The sequence below is a fragment of the Maniola jurtina genome, chromosome Z (assembly GCF_905333055.1).
Source record: "Maniola jurtina chromosome Z, ilManJurt1.1, whole genome shotgun sequence".
Taxonomy (NCBI): domain Eukaryota; kingdom Metazoa; phylum Arthropoda; class Insecta; order Lepidoptera; family Nymphalidae; genus Maniola; species Maniola jurtina.
The window spans coordinates 1,470,853-1,493,677 of NC_060058.1; the positions used below are offsets into that span (position 1 = coordinate 1,470,853).

The 22,825-nt window shown below is 38.0% G+C and overlaps 1 protein-coding gene across 1 annotated transcript; it reads left to right on the forward strand.

Moving 5' to 3' along the window:
- The first annotated feature begins 9,757 nt into the window (after positions 1 to 9,757).
- LOC123880502 lies at positions 9,758 to 11,426 on the forward strand. The gene has a single exon (XM_045928656.1). The coding sequence runs from the start codon at positions 10,334 to 10,336 to the stop codon at positions 11,423 to 11,425; it is 1,092 nt and encodes a 363-aa protein (XP_045784612.1). The 5' UTR covers positions 9,758 to 10,333; the 3' UTR covers position 11,426.
- The last annotated feature ends 11,399 nt before the right edge of the window (positions 11,427 to 22,825 follow it).

Genomic DNA, 22,825 nt, shown 5'->3' on the forward strand with positions numbered 1-22,825 from the left:
ATCTATGTCTGTAGTTTTCCAGATTTCTGTTAAAATATTCGGTTTCAAAGTTACGCGGTCTTAAAAATTTTCATACAAATTTTGAGCCCCTGTAATTTTAAAACTACATATTTTTAGAAAAATCTAAAACACCACAGATACAGATATTAGTTTCTAGAATATGTCTGCAAAATTTCATGGACTTTGGTTGCTTAATATTCAAATGAAATTGGAACTATAATTGTATGAAACGAGTGACGGAGAGAGCCCTGTTAACAAAATATGTATGTATTGTAACGTCTGAATCAGTATGCGTTTTGGTTTCACTGTAAGCATGCTGAGATATTATTATTAAATAAATAAATGAATAAATGTTAAATATAAGGACTAAAGTCATACTTTCCATATGAAATTTGACACATAAAGTTAAAATGGCGCGTGAGAAGTCATTTTTTACGCATTATATACTCGTTATTTATACCGAGCACGTCTGAACGGGGAACTACGAACGAAAGAGATAACTACAAACTTGACATTGGCTAATCTTTGTAAAGCCTGATGAGAGAGAAAAAAAAGTGTGCATTATACATAGATTTCAACCTTAGAGGTTGCTGTCACCTCACGCGGCGATCCCTTGCGGTCTCGTGGCGTTTCGTTGCGAGTCGCGACGACTTAAAGATTTAAAAAGCAGATTTGTTAGATTTGAAAGATGATATAGTGGTGATAATAATTAATTAGGTAAACTAAAAAGCTACGAGGGTTCCAAACGCGCCCAAGGCTGAGAAGAGCCCACAACAAACTCAGCCGGGTATTCTTTTTTTTATATTTATATACGACCCTGTAACTAGCATGTGACAAATTCTGGTCTGTCGATTGCCTTTTCTACCTACGTAATGTTTCGTAGCGTTTTGTAGCACTTTGCAGCGCTTAATGTTACGAATGTGGGTAATATCGATGTTTGCGAACAAAGGTGTTACTAAAGGTGATCGCATATCGTACGCATTGTTTTATGCAATAAACCATCAACTTCTTTTAGCTGAAGGAAAATGTCGCAAGGAAACCTGCATGGTATCTGAGTGCCAGTATGACCAGCTGTCTCAAATAAAATTTTAAAAAAGTTGATTTGATTGAAAATATTACAACAAATTTAAAGCTTATCTAGTTACTATACAGACCACCGTGGAATGGTGCCAAGAATACTGGCTGAATGTTCATGTTGGACTGCCAGGCTGATTCTTTGCGCAAAAAATGTTCCAACCCTTCTGTCACGAGATGAGGCTATTAACCCTGTGGAATGTCTCGTAAAAAAGTTTATGGTCCAGGGTCTCCACAGCAAACGGAACAAAAATGAATTTGAAAGTTGACTCCGCGTGGGTCATGTTCAGTTCCAAATCGATAACCGGACGGAGGTCGGGCCACAGTCCTTGTATTTCGCAAGTCCAAGGTGAAGTTTTACCGCCACGCTGTTTTAAGCATCCATTAGACGATAAGTTCTACATCAGTCGATTCAGTCAATCAGCTGTAACGTCCTCTTTGGTGCAGTGGTTAGCGCTGTGGTCTTATAAGTGGGAGGTCCTGGCTTCGATTCCCGGCAGGAACAATATGGGAGTTCTAAATTTCTTAATTGTCAGGCCAGGTCTGGTGGGTGGTTTTGACGGTGTAGAAACGGATCAGGGGTATGGGTTTAGTAAAACTGCCTTAGTAAAACTGCCTTAGTAAAATCTGGATTGACATATTTTCACTAAACTAGCCAAACCAATGAGATTTATTAATATTTTACTTATAATTTTTTATTCCGTTAAACTGCAATCTCAGCTGGTGGTAAATGATTGAGTGACCAACCAGTCACAAACTATATTTTTCCGTACTATTCTTAGAGTATAGTATAGAGGTTTCTATTGCAATTCTTAGAGAGTAGTACGGCAAACGCAACCTATGTTTGTGATTGGTTGGTCACACCCACTGAGTTTTTTGTCTCTGTCATTTGTATGGGATTACGTAACAGAGAGTCCTCTACATGAACTTCTTTCCGTAGATAGAGATAGTCGATGACACACTCACATGCAGCTTTTACAAGAGCAACAAGCTATAGCCCATTAATTGATCCGAGTCAGGACTGTGGCAAAAGTGATATCAAAATTTGTCGTGTAAAGGAGGCTTTAGGTCGAGCAATGTTCAATGTCAAAATAGCCGCAGGACTAAATCGGTCTACGAATTAGGCCTCCTATTCACACGCAGACCGACCTCGCACATTTTATTTATATAATCATCATCATGATCAACCCATGACCGGCTCACTAGGTAGGGGTTAGTTCCCCATCAGGCACCTCCAAGTTTTCCAAGGAGTTATGTGGCTTTTAAGCAATTAAGTAAGTATCACTTGCCTTAATGGGGAATCTTGCATGCCTCAGAGTCTTCCATAATGTTTTCAAAGGTATGTGAATCCACACTGGGCCAGCGTGGTGAACTATGGCTTAAACCCTTCTCATTCCGGGATGATAATAACAACAACGCTAAGTTTGATTTAAATCGATTTAATGGAACCCGTGATCAGCTTAAGCCAAATAATACGCGGGCAAAGCCGAGGGCTAGAACTAGCTGAGTATTGATGTCAAATGGGTAGGCAGTGTATTATTACCTGTATAAAGTGCAAACGACTAAAGTTATCTAATACGTCGAGGATCAAAAGTTTGATTGTGTAAAACAACTTTCATTTTGTTTGCTATAAAAGTTGAAATTAGATTCAACAACGCAAACGAGAAAATATATCCAGGTGGTTTCGAACGCATCAAACCAAACCTGAAGTTATATATACACGGCATGAAATTTAGTTTTTAGAGTTCCGTACCCAAAGGGTATCAACGGAACCCAACTAGTAAGCCTCCGCTGTATGTCCGTCTGTCCGACCATCTGTCTGTCAGCGGGCTGCATCTCATGAACTTTAATAGGTGGAGAGCTGAAATTTTCATAGAATGCGCATTTTCATTGCCGCTATAACAAAATAATAAGGATTCATAATAATTAATAAAACTATTTCTTGTACTATGGTATGGAACCCTTCATGTGCAGTCCGACTTACACTTGACCGATTTTTATTATTATTTTTAAACTCTTAAACGTTTAAATCAAAGCAACTTTATGTGACGTAGTTTTTCATATTCCGCGGATATTTTTTATTCAGTTTTTATAGTAGTTCCGAGGCGCACTAACAATTTGTAGAGCTTGTACCAGAAAATAGAATAGGCATGCTTTTAAAATTTCTTTCTCTAAAGAATTCAACTTATTCATAATTTAGTAGGTGCTATTATTTTGCTAGTATTTTTGATCAGAATCAGATAAAAGTTTGAACAAACTTTATTGAGAGAACAAAAGTTAGAAAAGTCAAACTCAACGTCTTTCGATGTACACTTTTTAATTGTCGATTGTTAAATTTGAAAACGTTATTGACCTCATTATTTGTTTATTTAATCGTCATCATATTCATGATCAACTTATCTCCGGCTCACTATAGAGCACGGGTCTCATTTAGGAATGAGTAGGGTTTTGGTCGTAGTCTACCACGCTGGCTTAGTGCGGATCGGCAGATTTTTAGAAACATTTTAAAGATTTCTCAGGCTCTGACATTTGCTCACGACATTTTCCTTCATCATTAAAGCAAAATATTTAACTAAGTACATAAAATGCACATAACTCCGAAAAGTGAGAGATGCCTGACATTCTGATTAGGAGGCGGACGTCTTAACCACTAGCTATCAGGTACATGTTTCTTTAATGTTACTGTTTAGTTTATAACATGTTTTGTAGCTGGTAATGATACAAGAGTACAGTGAGTGTAGCTGTTCGTGCGGAAGTGGTAGCAACAAACCTCTTCCTGGGCTTCCGGCGCGGGCGGCGCCGCTCGCCCTCCAGCTCGTTCTCGAGGCCGCGCCGCCTCGGGCCGCCCTGCGCTCGGCGGCGCTCCAGCTTGCGGTCTTGCTGCTGACGGACCTCCTCAACTACGGCCACGTGGGGCACGCAATCATCCTCGTCTATCTGCTTGGGGGTCTGCGGTGCGCCCATCCGAAGATGGCGTTGACGCCACCACAGCACCCACGAGCTAATGTTATCGCGAATTTTGGTGAGTATCGACGCGTCCTGGACCTCTAATCTCTCCTTAGCCAGGATGCTTCCTACTGCTGAATAAAGTATCTTTAAACGTCCGGTAACTTAACGCACTATAGGTGGAAGGCTTAGGCGGCAGTGAAAGCTTATTTAGCAATGGCACTGATATCAAAACAGCAATTGCAGTCTTAGATGTTTACGCGCTCGAATTTAAACGTCCGGCACGCGTGGCAAAATCAGTCTTAATCTCTTTACATCACAAAGTCCACTTAAGCGTAAGCACTACTTTAACCTATTCGTAAAACTTAAAATTATTATTTATCTGGCAGGATGAATGGCAGTCGTGTTGATGATCGCGGCTCTAGGGTTGTTTACGTGTCGCCGGTCGGGTGCGTGGCGTCCGGGCCGGCGGCGGGCCGGCCCGGGGTGAGCGCGGTGCGGGACATGACGTGCACGCGGATGGTCAGCGGTGGGCAAGCGTGCGCGAGCGGGCCGACGCGCTCAACAGATGTCGGTTACTCCGACGCGTTACGTAACATGGGCGTACCGAGCGCGGACGTGGCTGCGCTGCGATAGCGGACGCGCGAATGTCGCGGAGGCTTCGGCGGCATCGCACGGAGCCGCCCGCCCGCCCCGGCCTCCTTCCGCCCTACTCTCGCGCCCGCCCGCCAACTCCGTACCTGTGACGAGGACGACTTAACGCTATTGTCCTTAACTTTATTACTTCATTTTTACCCAAATTATTGCATGTGAATTTTGACGAGCTGGCATACCAAACGGTGTAGTTAGTTTCCAAGCATAACGGCCTAAAACTGTACTCAAATTGAGTCCAAAGTTCATGATTTCGATCAGTAAAGGCAAACTTGAACTCATTTCCAAGCAAAACGGCAGCCAACTTTGCTAAAATTGTGTCCAAGGTTACAGTAAATTACAATTACAGTAAAGTTTAAGCAACCATCATTCAGTTTTTTTGCCTCCTGCTGTAAAATTTTATTTCATGCAATTACACCGTTTTGTTCGCCACCTCTCAATTACTCCAGTCCAGTCCATTTTGTGAGGTTCTAAATGAAAACGGCTGACATTGTTTGGTGTGTCACCTTGTTAAATTAAATAAGATCGTATTCTGCATAACTACTACAATACATTGTCATTTAAATGCGTGGTCCGCATAATAATTATTATAAATTAGAGATAAATAGATAGATAAAAACTTTATTGCACACAAAACATGAAATAATCAACGCAAAGGGAAGAAACAGAAAAAAAAAAAACCAAAAACAATTGTATGCAAAGATGTATTTCGATTGTGCATAAATTAATTGGTATATTAAATTAATTTGTTGCAGGTTTTTTAATTAATTTAGTTAAAACACAGAAGTCTTTGTGTGCCAAAACTAGATTTAGAAGTCAAAACACACGCTTGCTTACCTCCGATGCAGCCTTCAATTTCTTCTTTGCATAATTTCAGCATTTCATTATTATTTCAAATCCATTTGACTTTCCAACGTCACTCTAACTGCTTTACAACGAATTTATGGCAAAACTAAAAATCACCCAACTAAACTCGAAACTCAGAGATCCGTAGTGAAACCAAAGTAACCGACATAGCTATACAAGTGGGAAGTGGTAATGAGTAGAGCACATAGTTCAATACATCCCATAATGACATTTCATACATCAAAATCGGCTCACTAGTTTAAGCGCTACGGTGGAACATACATATAACCCTTCCTTTTGGCTTTGTCGTAGTAGAGTAAAACAGAATAACCATGAGTACAAACGTCCTTTCCATTCCCAAAAGCTCCATAGTATGATACCGTCTACAGCCTCGACCTTGACCTATAATATATTGTTATGTCGGCTCTGGCTCATTCACCCTTCTTACCAAAAAAGTAGGTATCAATAGTCCGTATTGTATAGTGAAATTATATAACAAATCAATTGACACTTAATTTACCGAAATCGGCTCAGTAGTTTAGGTGGAACATACAGAAATACACATACATATCAGAATTTTGGTACATGAAAAATAAATATAAATATATATATAGAATTATCCTCAGCAAAAACGGCCTTTCCATTCCCAAAAGCTCCATAGTATGATACCGTCTACGGCGCGGCTCGACCTTGACCTATAATATTATATTGTTATGTCTGCTCTCATTCACCCTTCTTACCTAAACGATGACTCTGGCTCATTCACACTTCTTTGCTAAAAGATTAACCACAGTCCGTAGTTAAAGAAATTATATAACAAATCAATTGACACTTAATTCACTAAAATCGGCTCAGTAGTTTACGTGGAACATACATAAATACACTATATTACGAGTATATAAAGTACTAAAGTCACAAGTCGTCCTTTTCGCTTGGCCGTAGTAACAGAATTATCCTCAGCAAAAACGTCCTTTCTATTCCCAAAAGCTCCATAGTATGATACCGTCTACGGCGGCTCGACCTTGACCTATAATATATTGTTATGTCTGCTCTGGCTCATTCACCCTTCTTACCTAAACAAGTAACTGTAAGCTGAAATATTTTGGCGGTGTCTTTTTTAACCCCCGACCCAAAAAGAGGGGTGTTATAAGTTTGACGTGTGTATCTGTGTATCTATGTGTCTGTATCTGTCTGTGGCATCGTAGCTCCTAAACTAATGAATGAATTTTTTTTTTGAAAGGTGGCTTGATCGAGAGTGTTCTTAACTATAATCCAAGAAAATCGGTTCAGCCGTTTGAAAGTTATCACCTCTTTTCTAGTTACTGTAACCTTCACGTGTCGGGGGTGTTATAAATTTTTAATATACACTTGTTACGTTTATATAAATAATAATTGTGTGCGTAATTAACAAAATTAGCCACGCAATAATTGGAACTATTTGCCATTTTGTTGGATTATATTCGACCTAATGAGTCTGGCACATTGCCAGGCTCGGATGATTGTATCTATGCCTTCCGACCTGCCTTGTTGATTCAGTCATACACGTTAATACCTCTATTGGTTTAGAATGATCTCTCAATAAACAGTGTTACAGAACGTTGCTTGAATGCTTATTTTTTTTTAATATATAGACTAGCGCTTGGCTGCAATCGTACCTGGTGGCAAGGGTTGATGCAGCCTAAGATGGAGCGTGCTTGTCTAGAAGATGCCTATTCACTCTTGACTTGAATGTACCCATATTATAATTGGAAGGGAAAACTGATGCAGAAAGGACGTTCCGTATCGAATTAGGAATGAGAATTGCACCTATATTATAAATGCAAAAGTGTGTCAGTCTGTCTGCTGGCTTTCAACGGCCAATCCGTTTAACCGTTTTTGGCGAAAAATACAGCTTGCATCCCAAGTGAGGACATTACTTTTACATCATTGCATCAATCAACTATTTAATTTAATGATAAACCCTGAGGTTAGTTTTGCAGTTTGATTAAGCAGTAAGACTGAGGCTGTGCAATAATCTACTTATCTGTACAATATTTGCTTAAGATATTCGACCCGGTGCATTTGGGTCGCTGCCAAGAATGCCAACCTGCCGATACTAATTTATGTCGTATTTCATATTATAATGTTGGCATTGCTCTATTGCCGATAGGGTAACATTCTAATGGTGGTCGCAAAGAACATTTTTAGGAGCGCCTTTTAACAAAAGTCGTGATTTTTATTTTATTTTCTCTTTGATATCTGATTCCAGCCCCATAAACTACCGGTACACAAAACATTACATCATTACTTGCTGCAGTCCAAGACCCTATTATATCGATTTATTGAAATTCTTATTATTTTAAATCATATAAAAAATTAAATACTTAGTAAATGTTATGATCGTGGAAAAAAATGTAACGTAATGTAACAAAAATCGAATTTATTCCAAATTCAAAATATACTCGCTGTTAATCATGTAAGCTATATTTGCTGGCTAGTGTAAGAACGCATAATTTTCTAATAAAAAGTTTTGTTCTAAATTCTTTGCCTAGAAAAAGTCTAAATATTTTCTATTCTTACAAACACTGCTTTTTTTATCATGGAGATCGCTCCAACGATCCGGACTGAAAGCTCCGAGAGTAGATTTTTAAGTTAAAAAACATAACACTGGAGTTTAAGTCCGAATTGTAAAGACTGTAAAAGCTGGGGAAAATATATTATAATTGCTGAAAAAAAAAACTTACCTTGAAAGCGCTCTTTAAAAAAAGGTATTCATTAAAAACAGTTAATGACTGTAAAACTCATATGGCATTTCAATTTTGTAAGCATTTAAAATAAATTCATGCAATACATTTTTACCCACGCCAGAACGGAAAGGTTATGTTTTTTGGTGTAATATTATAAATGTTCTACGTGTAGTATTTTTTTGTATATAAATGCGAAATTTACCTAAATATATAAAATGATTTTGCTAAGCTGACTGACTGACTGACTGACTGATATATCAACGCACTGTTCAAACTACTGGACCGATCGGGCGGTTCCGTTGGCACCCTTCGGGTAAGGAACCCTAAAAAGTCTATAAACGTTAAACGAATCCCAAATTTATCAGAGCCTTAAAGGCAAGAAAAGTTTCAGCCGACTTATAACAACCTTTCACTCAATAATTTGCAACTTCATCGAGGCCTAGCAAAGGTGATCGCACATCTATGAAAGTTGTACGGCGGCACAATTCCCAATAATAAAAAGTAAGTTGGAGCCGGGAAGTCCTTGAGTGGAGACCGCGTTTAAGCAAACGTAGTGTGGGATGCCCTCCAGCACGATGGACCGACGATATAAAGCGGCTGGCGGGAAGTGGCTGGATGAGGAAGGCTGAGGACCGGGTGTGGTGGCGCTCTATAGAGAAGGCCTATGTCCAACAGTGGACATCCACAGGCTGATGATGATGATGATGATGAAAAAGTAAGTAAGTAGTTCTTAATATTTAGTCATATGTTTCAAAAGGCTTTAGACCATTAGTCCAAGTGCATATCGGCAGACTTCTCACACGTTTAAGAACATTAAGGAGAACTCTCATTACTGGCAGAGTGTACTAGAGTGAGTAAGCTCTCAATTTGAGCCTGAATTGTCATCTGTTAAATATTAGGTATTTGAATTTGAACACTACGAGTGACGTGAAATCATCGATTTAAAAATATTATCATACTAGCTGACTATAGTCATACATACTAGTTTTTTGAAATCCTGTGGGAACTCTTTGGTTTTCCGGGATAAAAAGTAGCCTATGTGCTAATCCAGGATATTATCTATCTCCATTTCGAATTTCAGCTAAATCCATCCAGTAGTTTTTGTGTGAAGGAGTAACAAACATACACACACACACACATACAAACTTTCGCCTTTATAATATTAGTGTGATTTACTTTTTTTTTACCAACCTTGTTTTACCAGCTAAGGGGTTGAATTTTCAAAAATCCTTTCTTTGCGGATGTCTACGTTATAATAGCTATCTGCGTGACATTTTTTAGCCCAATCTGTACAATAGTTTTAGCTATGCGTTGATAGATCAGTCAGCTTTTCCTAATATATTTATATTTAGTTAACAACAACTACATTTTTTTAAATTATTTCCAGATCTTCATCGTTAAAGCAAGTAATATTTAATTGCTTGCGTATACGATATAGATGTGTAATCGGCTTTATTGGTGTAATCCAGATAAGCCTACCCAAAGTAAGAGGGCGCCACCGTTGCCCAGTAAACATAATATTACAACAGCTCTGTGTTATTTTACGAAATAAAAATATAAATAGTTTCAGATTGATAATATTTTTGCTTGAAATTAGTGTAAAACATCTTAATATGTGAAGTGTATATATAAAACCAACAAAATAAATCAACAATAAGCTTTAAACTGTGATTTACAAAAGTGACTATGTTTTGTGCAAAACATCATTTTAGGTTCTAAAAGTCGTATAAAATCTAACTAAGATATATAAAAAACGTGTGTTATAGTGCCCTAAATAAAAAGAAACATTCGATAGTTAGCATAGTGAATCTATTTATCATTAAATAATGTTCGTTTTTACTTATAACTAATTAACTTTGTGTCATACAAGTTACTTACCTACCCGCATAAAAATCATCATTATAATAACGCTCATACATCTCAATAAGTTAAAAAATTTCGCAACCTGAAGTAACGAGCCCGTGGCTCAGTTGGTTAAGTGCCGGCTTAATTCTGCATATAAAAGTTATCGAGACGTGCGTTCGATCCCCAACCCGAAGATTTTTTTCAATTCTTTAAATTCTATATTTGAATTACTTGGTCAGCAAGAGATGGCGCTGTGTGCTGGATGCAGGAGCACCTTGCCCAAAAAAGGTTTCCTTAGCTGTGCGACCTGTAAAGCTAAATATGATTGCGAATGCGCAAACATAAGTTCTAAGCAGTTTGAACAAATGGACCAACCTAAAAAGGATAATTGGAAATGCCCGGAGTGTTGTAGTAAACTACCAAAGACGGGTAACACACACACACCCGTTAGGCAGGCCGCCTCATTCAACACGGCAAACAGTGACGACACTCCTCAGGCCTACGACACTCCTCAGTCCTACGTCACTACTCGCAAAAAACTTAAGTCTCCCACACCCGCATCGTCGAGTTGCAATGATGGCGGCAATTACTTGACCGAGAGCTCTCTTCGTGATATTCTTAAACAAGAATTATCTGCAACGATACACAATCTGGTCACGGCGCAGCTAAATTCAATTAATGAACAAATAGTCGGATTCAACGAATCTATGTCTTTTATAAACACGCAGTTTGAGGAAATGAGAGCTGTGATAGAAGAAAAATCCGCTGTTATTAACCAATTGAAAAAGGAAAATATCCATCTTCAAGCATCGGTAAAGGACCTCACAACCAGGCTTAATATTGTCGAACTGCATATGAGAGAATGCAACGTTGAAATTAATGGTATTCCAGAACATAAAACGGAAAATTTAGTCAATACGGTAGTGCAACTAAGCCAAGTTGTTAAAAATAATATTTCTGTTGATGACATCCAACATGCTACCCGCGTAGCTAAGCTCAACAAAAGCACCGACAAGCCACGGTCCGTCATCGTCAAGCTCCGTACCACAAAGCACCGTGATGCTCTCCTAGCAGCTGTAGCACAATATAATAAGAAAAATCCTGAAGATAAATTGAGCTCCCACCATTTAGGGATTGGAGGAGCGCGAGCCCCTATATATGTTTCGGAACATCTTACCCCGGGAAGTAAATCTTTACACGCCGCCACGCGCATAAAAGCCAAAGAAATGAAATATCGGTTCACGTGGATTAGAAATGGAAAAATTTATGTACGCAAGGATGAATTCAGTCAAGCAATATTAATGAGAAATGAAGACAGTCTTAAGCTCATAGTTTAAATAATATTGTAGTGAATGTTATGGCCTTAAAATTCTTAACAGAGCTAGAGATTTATTATCAGAATGTACGAGGGTTAAGAACAAAGACCAATGATGTGCTTAAGAATGTCTTGATTTCTAACTATAAAATTATTGTATTCACCGAGACCTGGCTGAATCCTGGTATCTTTGATAACGAATTGTTTGATTCCCGATACATTGTCTACAGAAAAGATCGTATTTGTTCCCATCAATCCAAAAAAGATGGCGGAGGTGTTCTCATTGCTATCTCACGAGAGATTTCATCTTCTCGTGTTATAAGCTGGGAAACAAATGATGAAGATATATGGGTAGTTCTTGAAATTAGCTGCAACAACGTTATAAAGAAAATTGGACTTTGTGTAGTCTACTTACCTCCGCCAGTAAAATTAGAAATTTTAAAAAAATTTTTGGAAGGTGTTGATTGTGTTACCAATCATGTTGATGACATAGTCGTGTTAGGAGATTTTAACATGGGTTTTATTAAATGGTGTTTTAATGATAACAACTCATACATGACTCCGTCAAATTATAATAACACTCTTGGATACTCATTGGTAGATTTTATGTCTATAAACAATCTATATCAATTTAATTGTATAAGTAATTGTGACGATAGACTCTTGGATTTGGTATTTAGTAACTTACTTAACATAGTTGTTACGCAGCCCTCTAACCCACTTAGTAAATTAGATTCATATCATCCAAACCTTTTAATAAGTATCGAATATTCTAATATCTCCTACCTGCGTCCTAAGAGTTGTGTCGTTTACAATTACTTCAAAGCTGACTTTGATACTATTGTTAAAGAAACTAAAAATACAGACTGGTTACATGAATTTTCTACCTGTACAGATGTTGATGCCATGGTACGGACATTTTATGAATGCCTATCTAACATAATCAAAAAATCAGTTCCTAAACGTAAGCTGAATTCAACAAAATACCCTTCTTGGTTCAAGCGCAATTTAATTAAATTAATATCTGAAAAAGATAAGCTCCATAGAAAATATCGTATTTACAAAAATCCCAGAGATAAATTGGAATTCCAGATTATTCGCAGTCGCTGTCATAAACTTCTTGATATTAACCTTAACGATTTTAAACAAAATGCCGAATCTAACATCTCTAAAAATCCAAAATACTTCTGGAACTACTTCAAAAATAAAAAGAAAGGTGAATCATCCTTACCCGGGTCTATGAAACTGGAAAACAAAGTTGCAAAATCAGGAACAGAAATAGCAAATCTGTTTGCAAACCATTTCTCCTCTATTTACACCCAAACAACTGGCTCTATGACACTAGTATCGCAATGCAGTAGCAACATTTCACAGATGTCCAAAATAAAATTCGTAGAAGCAGAAGTACTAAAGCAAATCAAGTCTTTAGATCCCCAAAAGGGAGCGGGTCCTGACGGCATTCCTCCTATATTTCTTAAGCGTTGCGGGCCAGGAATCGCTTTGCCTTTGACACTTATTTTTAATCGATCCCTAGAGGATGGCATCTTCCCAGAAGAATGGAAAAAAGCACGCATTGTTCCAGTATTTAAGAAAGGAGATCGGATGGACATAAAAAATTACCGCCCTATCTCAATTCTCTCATGCTTTTCTAAACTTTTTGAAAGTCTTGTGCAACCCACGCTTGCCAGACACCTAGATAATTTCCTCACAAGCTCTCAACATGGGTTTAGAAGCGGATTATCTGTGCAAACTAATTTGTCAAATTTTACATCTGATCTTATAAAAGAAGTAGATAGTGGCCAGCAGATCGATGCTATATATACAGATTTCAGCCACGCGTTCGACAAAGTTGACCACTCACTTCTCGTTGACAAGCTTTCTCAGTACGGTATCGGGATCCCCCTCATATATTGGTTTGAATCATACTTAAAGCAGAGATCCCAATCAGTCACTGTGAATGGTTACGAATCCATTAGTTACCTAGCTCAATCTGGTGTACCTCAAGGTTCCCATTTAGGGCCATTGCTGTTTCTGGCGTTTATTAATGACATTTCCGCTGAAGTGAAAAATTGTTCTTGTTCCCTGTTTGCAGATGACTTGAAAATTTATAAACCGATCAAGTCGCAAAATGATATAAAGTTAATACAAGACGATCTTAATAGAATCATTGAGTGGTGTCATGTCAATAGTATGACTCTTAATGCTAGCAAATGTTTTCATGTAAAATACACAAGAAAGAAAAAACCACTTGTCTCTAGTTACTCAATTGGTAATGTTGTGTTGCAAGAGTTACCTGAGATTAAAGACTTAGGAGTCACTATTGATAAAAAGTTAAATTTCAGATCACATGTGAACAATATTACTAATAAAGCCGCTCAGCTCTTGGGATTTTTAAAACGTAATACGAAGGGATTCTCAATTAAAACTAAAATTATTTTATATAATGCCTTAGTGAGAAGTTGTCTTGAATTTGCCAGTATTATTTGGAATCCAACTTATAATGTGCATTCTCAACGCATTGAAAGTATACAACGTGCCTTCACTCGCCACTTGGCTTTTCATGTCAGTGGCATCTCACACAGACAACCATATATTCAGCGACTGGCCGAGTTTAAAATGACATCTCTTCGAAGCAGGCGGGAAATACTTGATTTGTGCTTTCTACACAAATTATTACAAAATAAAATTAAATGTAGTAATCTCCTCAATCGGATATCCTTGTCTATTCCGCGTAGGAACACCCGTAGCTGTATATCCCCTAAAATCTTCTATATACCTTTCGTTAAATCACATCTCGGGAACCAAGCCCCAATTATACGTATGTGTGCTAAATATAATGAGCTATCTAAAACGATACCTGGCATCGACATATTCCATGACTCGGCTATTGCCTTCAAAAAAAAACTCACCGACCATATTTTATCCAAAGCTAACTGACTGTATTTTTTAGTACTTAACCTTTGTTTAACTTAGCTATAGTCATTTTATTTTTATTTCTTATAATGTAATTATGTTTCATATACCTTTTATTTAAGTACCTACTTGTATGTATCTATTATATCTGTTAAGTCTATTGTAATATAAAGTTTACTGGCGCTCTACAAAAATGTTGTGGGCGCTAGTTATTGATATACATATCGGTCATGTAATAGTTTGTAAGTTAGTATATATAAAATGTTAAATATGTATATTGTTAGCGTCCCTTAATAAATAAATAAATAAATAAATAAAAGTAACTTTTATTGGCCGACGCGACACAAAGGATTATGCGCGCCTTTGTTTCAATGGGGCTTTAGCTAATCAACTCCAAACCTCTGTGCCTCGAAAAGGTACGTCCAATGTTGATTATTGAGTGAGCAATCTCGTTGGTGGAGATGTGATAATCCATACTAATATATTAAATGCGAAAGTGTGCGTGTCTGTCTGTCTGCTAGCTTTTCATGGCCCAGCAGTTTAACTAATTTCGATGAAATTTAGTACAGAGCTAGTTCACATCCCGGGAGTGGACATAGATTACTTTTTATCCCGGAAAATCAAAGAGTTCTCTCAGAACTCTTAAAGGTCTATCCGTTAAACCGATTTATATGAAATTTGATTTAGAAGTAGCATACGTCCCGGAAATTGACATAGGTAACTTTTATCCCGGAAATCCAAAGAGTCAGAGAGAGAGGATTTTTATAAAAACTAAATCCACGCGATCGAAGTCTCGGGTATCATCTAGTCTACTAATATTTATGGTGAACCCGTGTAAATCCCGATTCCTGATGTAAGTGCACCTTCATGAATTATGTTATCACATTATACATACAACCTGTCTTACTAATAATTTCTTAGCTCGATAAAGTTCATAAATATCAACAGGTCTTCATGAAAAAGCTGAAGAAAATTTATCCTCTATAAATTCGTACCATTAAAAGTTGTATACTTTCATCTCATTTAGTCTCGAAACCTATAACGATTCCCTCGAGAAGAGAATATTGTGGGCTGTAAAAAATGTTACGCTAAATACACACGAGTGGTTTAAATTAGAGTAAGAATAGAGGCGTACATAGAAATTGTCGCTGTCTTTTTCGCACGCAGTCACCTTATGTAGCGATGACATCACGCTTCAAGTTGTGCGTCCTTTTCACGCTCGTTCACACTAGTTCACCTGATTAGATTCAACCGTTGAAATAGTGGGAATTTTTTCTCCACTAGTTGAACTAGTGGGAATTTTTTCCCCACTAGCTCAACTCTTAAAAAGGATTTAGATGCAGTTCAACTACTGGGAATAATAGTTGAACTAAGGCACTTGGTAGTGTGGTGAATTGGAAGCTGATTAAATTTAATCAAAAAATTAAATTATGTGTATGTAAGCACATTTATTAACCAACTTCCAAAAAAGGAGGAGGTTCTCAATTCGTCGGGATCTTTTTTTTTTTATGTATGTTCCCCGATTACTCAAAGACCCCTGGACCGATTTGGAAATTTTTTTTTTCGTTTGAAAGGGTATAATGTGCAGTTGGTCCATATAAATTTGGTGCATAAATGGTGCATATAAATTTGCTAAAGATTTGATGACCGAACACAAACAACAACCGAAACCAAACCCAACAGAAAGTAGACGTACATCCAACCATGAAGCCAAAACTACATCTTCAATACCTAAACAGAATCATACACGTAGTCAAACCTATGCGGAAGCCGCTTCAACCCCTGCTCCTACAAAAGAGAACAGTGAAAACTCTGAACTCCCACAACCCGCCAACACTTTAGAAAACATACTCCTACAACAAAACAAAAAAATAGACTTTTTATTACAACAAATAAGTACCCTCCTGGGCCTTATAACAACACTCGTAGCTAAAATGCAAAAATGAATTATTTACGCATTGCAACGTGGAATATCAACGGCCTTTCAGGTAGAAAGGACGAATTAGTAGCGTTTATGGCAGTTAACAAATTGGATGCTGTACTCATTTCAGAATCACATGTCACGGAAAGAAGCTTCTTCCACATACCAGGATACTGCACCTATCTTACTCCTCATCCAGATGGCAGTGCTCACGCAGGAACTGCAATTATAATCAGACAATATTTACAACATTCTTTGCTACAACCATATGTAACGAGTCATCTACAAGCAACAACCATCAGGGTTAAGGATCGTTCTGGCTACATCACTCTTTCTGCTACTTATTGTCCGCCTCGGCACACCATTAGCGAGGCCATGTTCTCTGCCTACTTCAAAACTCTAGGCAATCGCTTTATAAGTGCTGGAGATTGGAATGCCAAGCATACTTATTGGGGCTCCCGTTATACACATTCGCGTGGACGAGAACTCAAGATGAGCATTGATAATAATCGTTTGCAGCCACTGTCTTCAGGAGAACCTACCTATTGGCCTACGGATCCTAAGAAAAGGCCTGACCTGCTGGACTTTTTCATCACCAAAAATATTGGACATTTATATACAACTATTGAATCAAGCCTTGACAGCTCGTCAGACCATTCACCGGTTATTCTGGAAGTCAGTGCAATAATTCCCACAGCTGATCAAAGATCGGAATGTTTGTACAACTCTAGAACCGATTGGGAATCCTTTAGGGATTACCTTGACAAAACAATTAATCTAAAGATGTCCCTTAAAACTGCTGATGAAGTTGACGACGCGAGTGTATATATTACAAATGCAATCCAAGTAGCTGCCTGGCGTAACACGCCTCATATAACCCCCAAGCACGCTGGCGTATGGCTTCCTCTGGAAATAAGAAGTAGAATCAAGGAAAAAAGACGGCTTCGGCGTATATGGCAGACCTCACGCAACCAAAGTGACAAAACACGCCTCAATCGCGCCATCAAAGAGCTCAAGGAAATTCTAGTAACTACCTCAAACAACATCACAAAAAATAATCTAGAACAGATGTCTCCAACAGGTCGAGGCGAACACTCACTTTGGAATGCTACAAAGCACACATTAAAGCAACCTCAAAAACATTTACCCCCAATCAGAACTGGTAACACTTGGGCTCGCACTGATGAAGAGAAAGCGGACGCTTTTGCCATCCACCTGTCTTCAGTATTTAGACCTAATGACCCTATTGATGCAAATGACGCAGAAATCGATACGATTCTTGCACAGGACTTGCAACTTTGCTTCCCGCTAAAGCCCACTTCTCCCCGAGAAATCGCCAAGACTATTGGTCTTCTAGAAAGTAAAAAATCCCCCGGTTTTGACCTCATATCACCAAGACTATTAAAAGAGCTACCTAAAAAGTGTCTAGTATTTTTGGCCAATCTCTTTAATGCCATATTCCGAACAAGTCACTTTCCAGACATATGGAAAGTGTCCCAAGTAGTTATGATTCCTAAACCAGGCAAACCTGTGGAGGAAACCTCGTCCTACCGCCCTATCAGTCTAACACCGGTATTATCTAAACTGTGGGAAAGAATATTCTTAACCAGATTAAAACTTAGTCTAGATGAATCCAGAATAATACCTGAGCACCAATTCGGCTTTCGCCAACGACACTCGACGGTAGAGCAAGTACATAGAGTTTATTACACGGTTCGGCAATGCCTTGAAAAAAAGGAATACTGTTCTGCAGCCTTTCTCGATATTCAGCAAGCTTTCGACAAGGTTTGGCATAAAGGCCTTCTCTGTAAGATCAAGCAACTCTTACCACACTCCATGTTTCTGATATTAGAATCATACTTAAAAGATAGATTTTTTCAAGTGAAACAGCATGACGCGAGATCTGGCTTATATGCCTGCTCTGCCGGAGTACCCCAAGGGTCTGTTCTGGGTCCTATCTTGTACAACATCTTCACATGTGACTTGCCTCTTTCACCAAATGTCACAGTTGCAACTTTCGCTGATGATGCTGCCTTTCTCTCTTGCAGTAAAGACCCAGTCCAAGCAAGTAATCAGTTGCAAAAACAACTGGATGAAACAAACCGATGGTTAAACAAGTGGCGTATTAAACCCAGCGCACTTAAATCACAACACATGACCTTCGCCCTAAAAAATGGTGACTGTCCACCTGTAAAACTAGGTAAAGATACATTACCCGAAACAACATGTGTCAAGTACCTAGGTTTCCACATGGACCGACGTCTCACTTGGAAGGTTCATATCAAGCGCAAGCGCGATGAGCTTAACAATCGCTTTAGAAATCTACTCTGGCTCTTGGGAAGACAGTCTGCGTTATCCCTGAACAACAAAATTTTGATTTACTGTTCTATTCTAAAACCCATTTGGTTGTATGGTATTCAGATCTGGGGCACGGCGTGCAAATCAAACATACAGGTCATACAACGAGCCCAGAACAGTATGCTCAGGAACATTGCCAACGCTCCGTGGTTTGCTCGCAACGTGGAAATACACCAATATTTGGAGATGCCAACTGTGATCGAAGAAATCAATCAATATAATGACAAACATCGGGAGCGACTACAAAGACACCCCAATTTACTGGCAAACAGCCTATTAACTGCTAAAAAACTAAAGCGACTGAAGCGGGCAAATGTGCTCGATACTATACAGACTTGAGGGCAGTGGCCCTCCAGTCTGGTAAAGTCACCGACAACAGAACTAACCTGCTTATAGTCTGTCGACTGATTGCAGCTGAAACAACTAAAAAAAAAAAAAAAAAAAAAAAAAAAAAAAAAAAAAGATTTGATGAATATCTTCGGAGATGGAGAACAGAACTCCTCAATGGAGAAGAGCAAATTGCTCGCGGTCAGAGTAATAGCTTAGTAAACAATAGGGTTTTAACTGGGCATCGCATATTATAGTACAGTGGGGCCACTGAAAATTGTGAAATAAAAAAAATTCAAAAGAAAAATAGAACCGACTTCAAAAACCAAAGAGCTTCACTCTTGGATTTCTAATTTTGTTTTAATATGCTCGCTCGACTTCATACCTAGGTACATTACACGTGTAGCTAAACAAAAAATATTTTCTACTTTTTAGTGTTTTTGGTTATTGAAGTCGGTTTTATATTTCTTTTGAATTTTTTTTTACAAAATAAGAGAACCTCCGTCCAATAACAATAAAACTGGCTTGAAATCAAACAAAAAATGTATGTATAGCATAACAGATAAAAAATAGTCTTCTATGAATACTATAAAATTGCCGCGTCGGTACCTATATCGATGTTAAGGATAAACTGAAGGTGTGTGTCTTTGGTAGTGGTGGGTAAGATTGTTAATTTTAAATCATTTTCATTGAATCTTAATCTATCTTACGTTGAGTATTAGATGAAATGAAAATTTGGAACTTAGGACTCGCTCCGCTCCGTCACCACAGGAGCCTACTCAGTTATGGGCAATACCTATACAGATATACAATTAACATTAGCACGTCATCGATGACGCAGCCTTGAAGGTTTTATCCATCCAAAAATCACCGACCACGTCTGAAAATCAAATCAAAATATTTTTTTGAGATAAAAAAATACATAATGTAAACCTAGCCTTAGGTCAGGTCTCTGGCAAGGTCAGGAGAGCGTTCACATTGTCTGGATGTTTTACTACGTTAGCCAAACACGTGGTATAACGCAATGCGCATACAAGGAGAAAAAGGAATATTTTTAGGGTTCCCTACCCGAAGTGTGCCAACGAGACCCTATTATTAAGACTCCGCCGTCCGTCCGTCCGTCCGACCGTCTGTCTGTCAGCGGACTGTATCTCGTGAACCGTAAAAGGTACGGAGTTGAACTTTTCACAGAATGTGAACTGAGGATCAGGATATATAACCTACTTAGTTTCTCCTTTCACCAAAGGTTCCTGGTGGAGACTGCTCTGATTAATAAGGCCGGCTTTGCATACAATTGTTTTTAGTTTCTTTGTTTTCTTTGACGTAAGATTTTTACAACTTTGTTACCAGTTATCTTCAAAAGCCACTATGATTCAAACTTCATAATCGCTCATCGTTCTTCCTAGCATACTAGGGATTGCAATACGCAGAGGAACTTTCAGCTTTTATGAAATAACAAAGGTCTAGCCCTCGCTGGTTCTCTCTATATAATTAAATCAAAGGCAAAGTGAAAGATCAATATATCAGTTAATATATAACTATTTTATTAATAATTCCAGTTCCCCACATACGTTTAAACCCACTGCAGAGCCTTGAGTGCAGACCTTGGCCCACTTAGTGATTTACTGCTAAATTACGATCATTAAAACTTCCATATAAATGCGCTAAGAAAATCTACGGGTTCAAAGATCAAATATATCTAGATACTAACTAGCTGATGCCCGTGACTTCATACGCGTGGATTTAGGTTTTTAGAAATCCCCGGGGAACTCATCGATTTTGCAGAGTAAACAGTAGTCCAGGGTTAACAGCCTATGTCACTCTCGAGGTCTTAAACAAAACCCATGAAAAAAACCAGGTCGATCAGTTGCCTAGCGTTTTCGGGGGAAATTTTGAAATAAAAATATCGCCTCAGAATCAAATTAAGGAACTTTTCAAAAAAGGGGAAAATACCTTATTAAATGTAAAGACTTTAGAGAGGAGCTGGAGCTGCACCTGTTTACAAACTAATTGCATATGCATTATGCTTGTATTCAAAGAGGCGTGCTTATTATTATTCCAAACTAGATTCACGTCTATCGTTTTCATTCCTCCCTCACTCTTCACTCGCTCCAAGTAATAACACACTTTTTACTAAAAATATTTTAGCTGACGGAAACGGAACGGAACGGTAAAACCAACGGAATCCTATTACGTATACTATAAGTTTGACGTGTGTATCTGTGTATCTGTCTGTGGCATCATTGCTCGTCAACTAATGAACCGATTTTAATTTAGTTTTATTGTTTGAAAGGTGGCTTGATCGAGAGTGTTCTTAGCTATAATCCAAGAAAATCGGTTCAGCCGTTTGAAAGTTATCAGCTCTTTTCTAGTTACTGCAACCTTCACTTGTCGGGGGTGTAATAAATTTTTAATTTACACTTGTAACAATTAAAATATGTAAATAGATGGTTAGTTAATGGACCCGTTAACATTTCTGTGTGGCAGCCCCAGCAAATAAATGATTTTGTTAGCATTTCTTTTCATAACTTAATATAACAAGTGTAAATTAAAAATTTATAGCACCCCCGACAAGTGAAGGTGCGCCTACGATCCAAAGTATCGAGTTTTCCAAAACATCATTTTAAAATAAATAATTATGTATCTAGACAACGTCCATCTTGACAGCTTGACATTTGTCAATTGACATAATATTATGAACCTAACGGTTATCTAACCTTCTTTACTTCAAGAAAACTAGAAAAGAGCTGATAACTCTTAAACGGCTGAACCAATTTTTTTGGATTATAGCTAAGAACACTCTCGATCAAGCCACCTTTCAAACAAAAAAAGTAAATTAAAATCGGTTCATTCGTTTAGGCGCTACGATGCCACAGACAGATACACAGATACACAGATACACAGATACACAGACACACAGATACACAGATACACACGTCAAACTTATAACACACCTTTTTTGGGTCGGGGGTTAAAAAGTAACTTTATCTCAGTCATCGGGTTGAAAATAGACGAATATAATCTAATAAAGCTAATATAAACGAATTCTAAAAGAGAAAAAATAACTAATAGTGTTTGAGACAGCGATGTAAATTCGAGATAAATAAATGTGCCTAAACGAATTATGTCAGTCATTTCATCGAGGAATTTCGCTACGATTTTACAATTTGATTTTATACATTTTAGCTTGAAACTCTTTTCATCAATCACAATTTTAATTTTCGATTACATTGCAAACTTATGCATTTCTGCATGCCTATAAAACAAACTTTATCCATTCAATATTATAATCTCTCGAAAGAAATCAGATAAATTGTAAGTAAATAGGTACCTACCTACTTAGTTTAATTTTTATGAGTGCATTGTTCTTTCATTTCTTTCATTAGCTAAACCTCAAAAAGAGGGTTACATGTTTGACCTGTATGTATAGATGTCCGTTCCTGTATCCTCTCGTAACTACTCCGCGGCTCAGCCGATTTTGATAAATGATACGTTTTGAGAATCGTCTTGCTGGCGCGAGTGTCATGTGCCGTAGTTGAGTAGGTACCTACATAAAATTCTTGAAAAATCAAAACGGCGCTGACTGAAAAGGATGCAGTACAAATTGCAGTAGATGTTTTTTGGAAAACTTTTTAAATTACTTGTCAGGGTTCCGTATCTCCAGAGAAAAAGGGAACCCTTATAAAATCCCTTCGTTACTTTATGTCTGTCTGTAAAGAGCTGTCAAAAGAATCAAAACCTAATAGGGTCCTTCCTGTTGATTTAGAATCATGGGCAGGTAGCAATGTTTCATACTTAACCTAATTAAAGGAAAAACACCATACTGTGAATTGGTGGCTACATCACAAAAACAACCTGCCTCCTATTCGGGCGGTTGCGGCTTCAATTCCGGGTAAACACCGC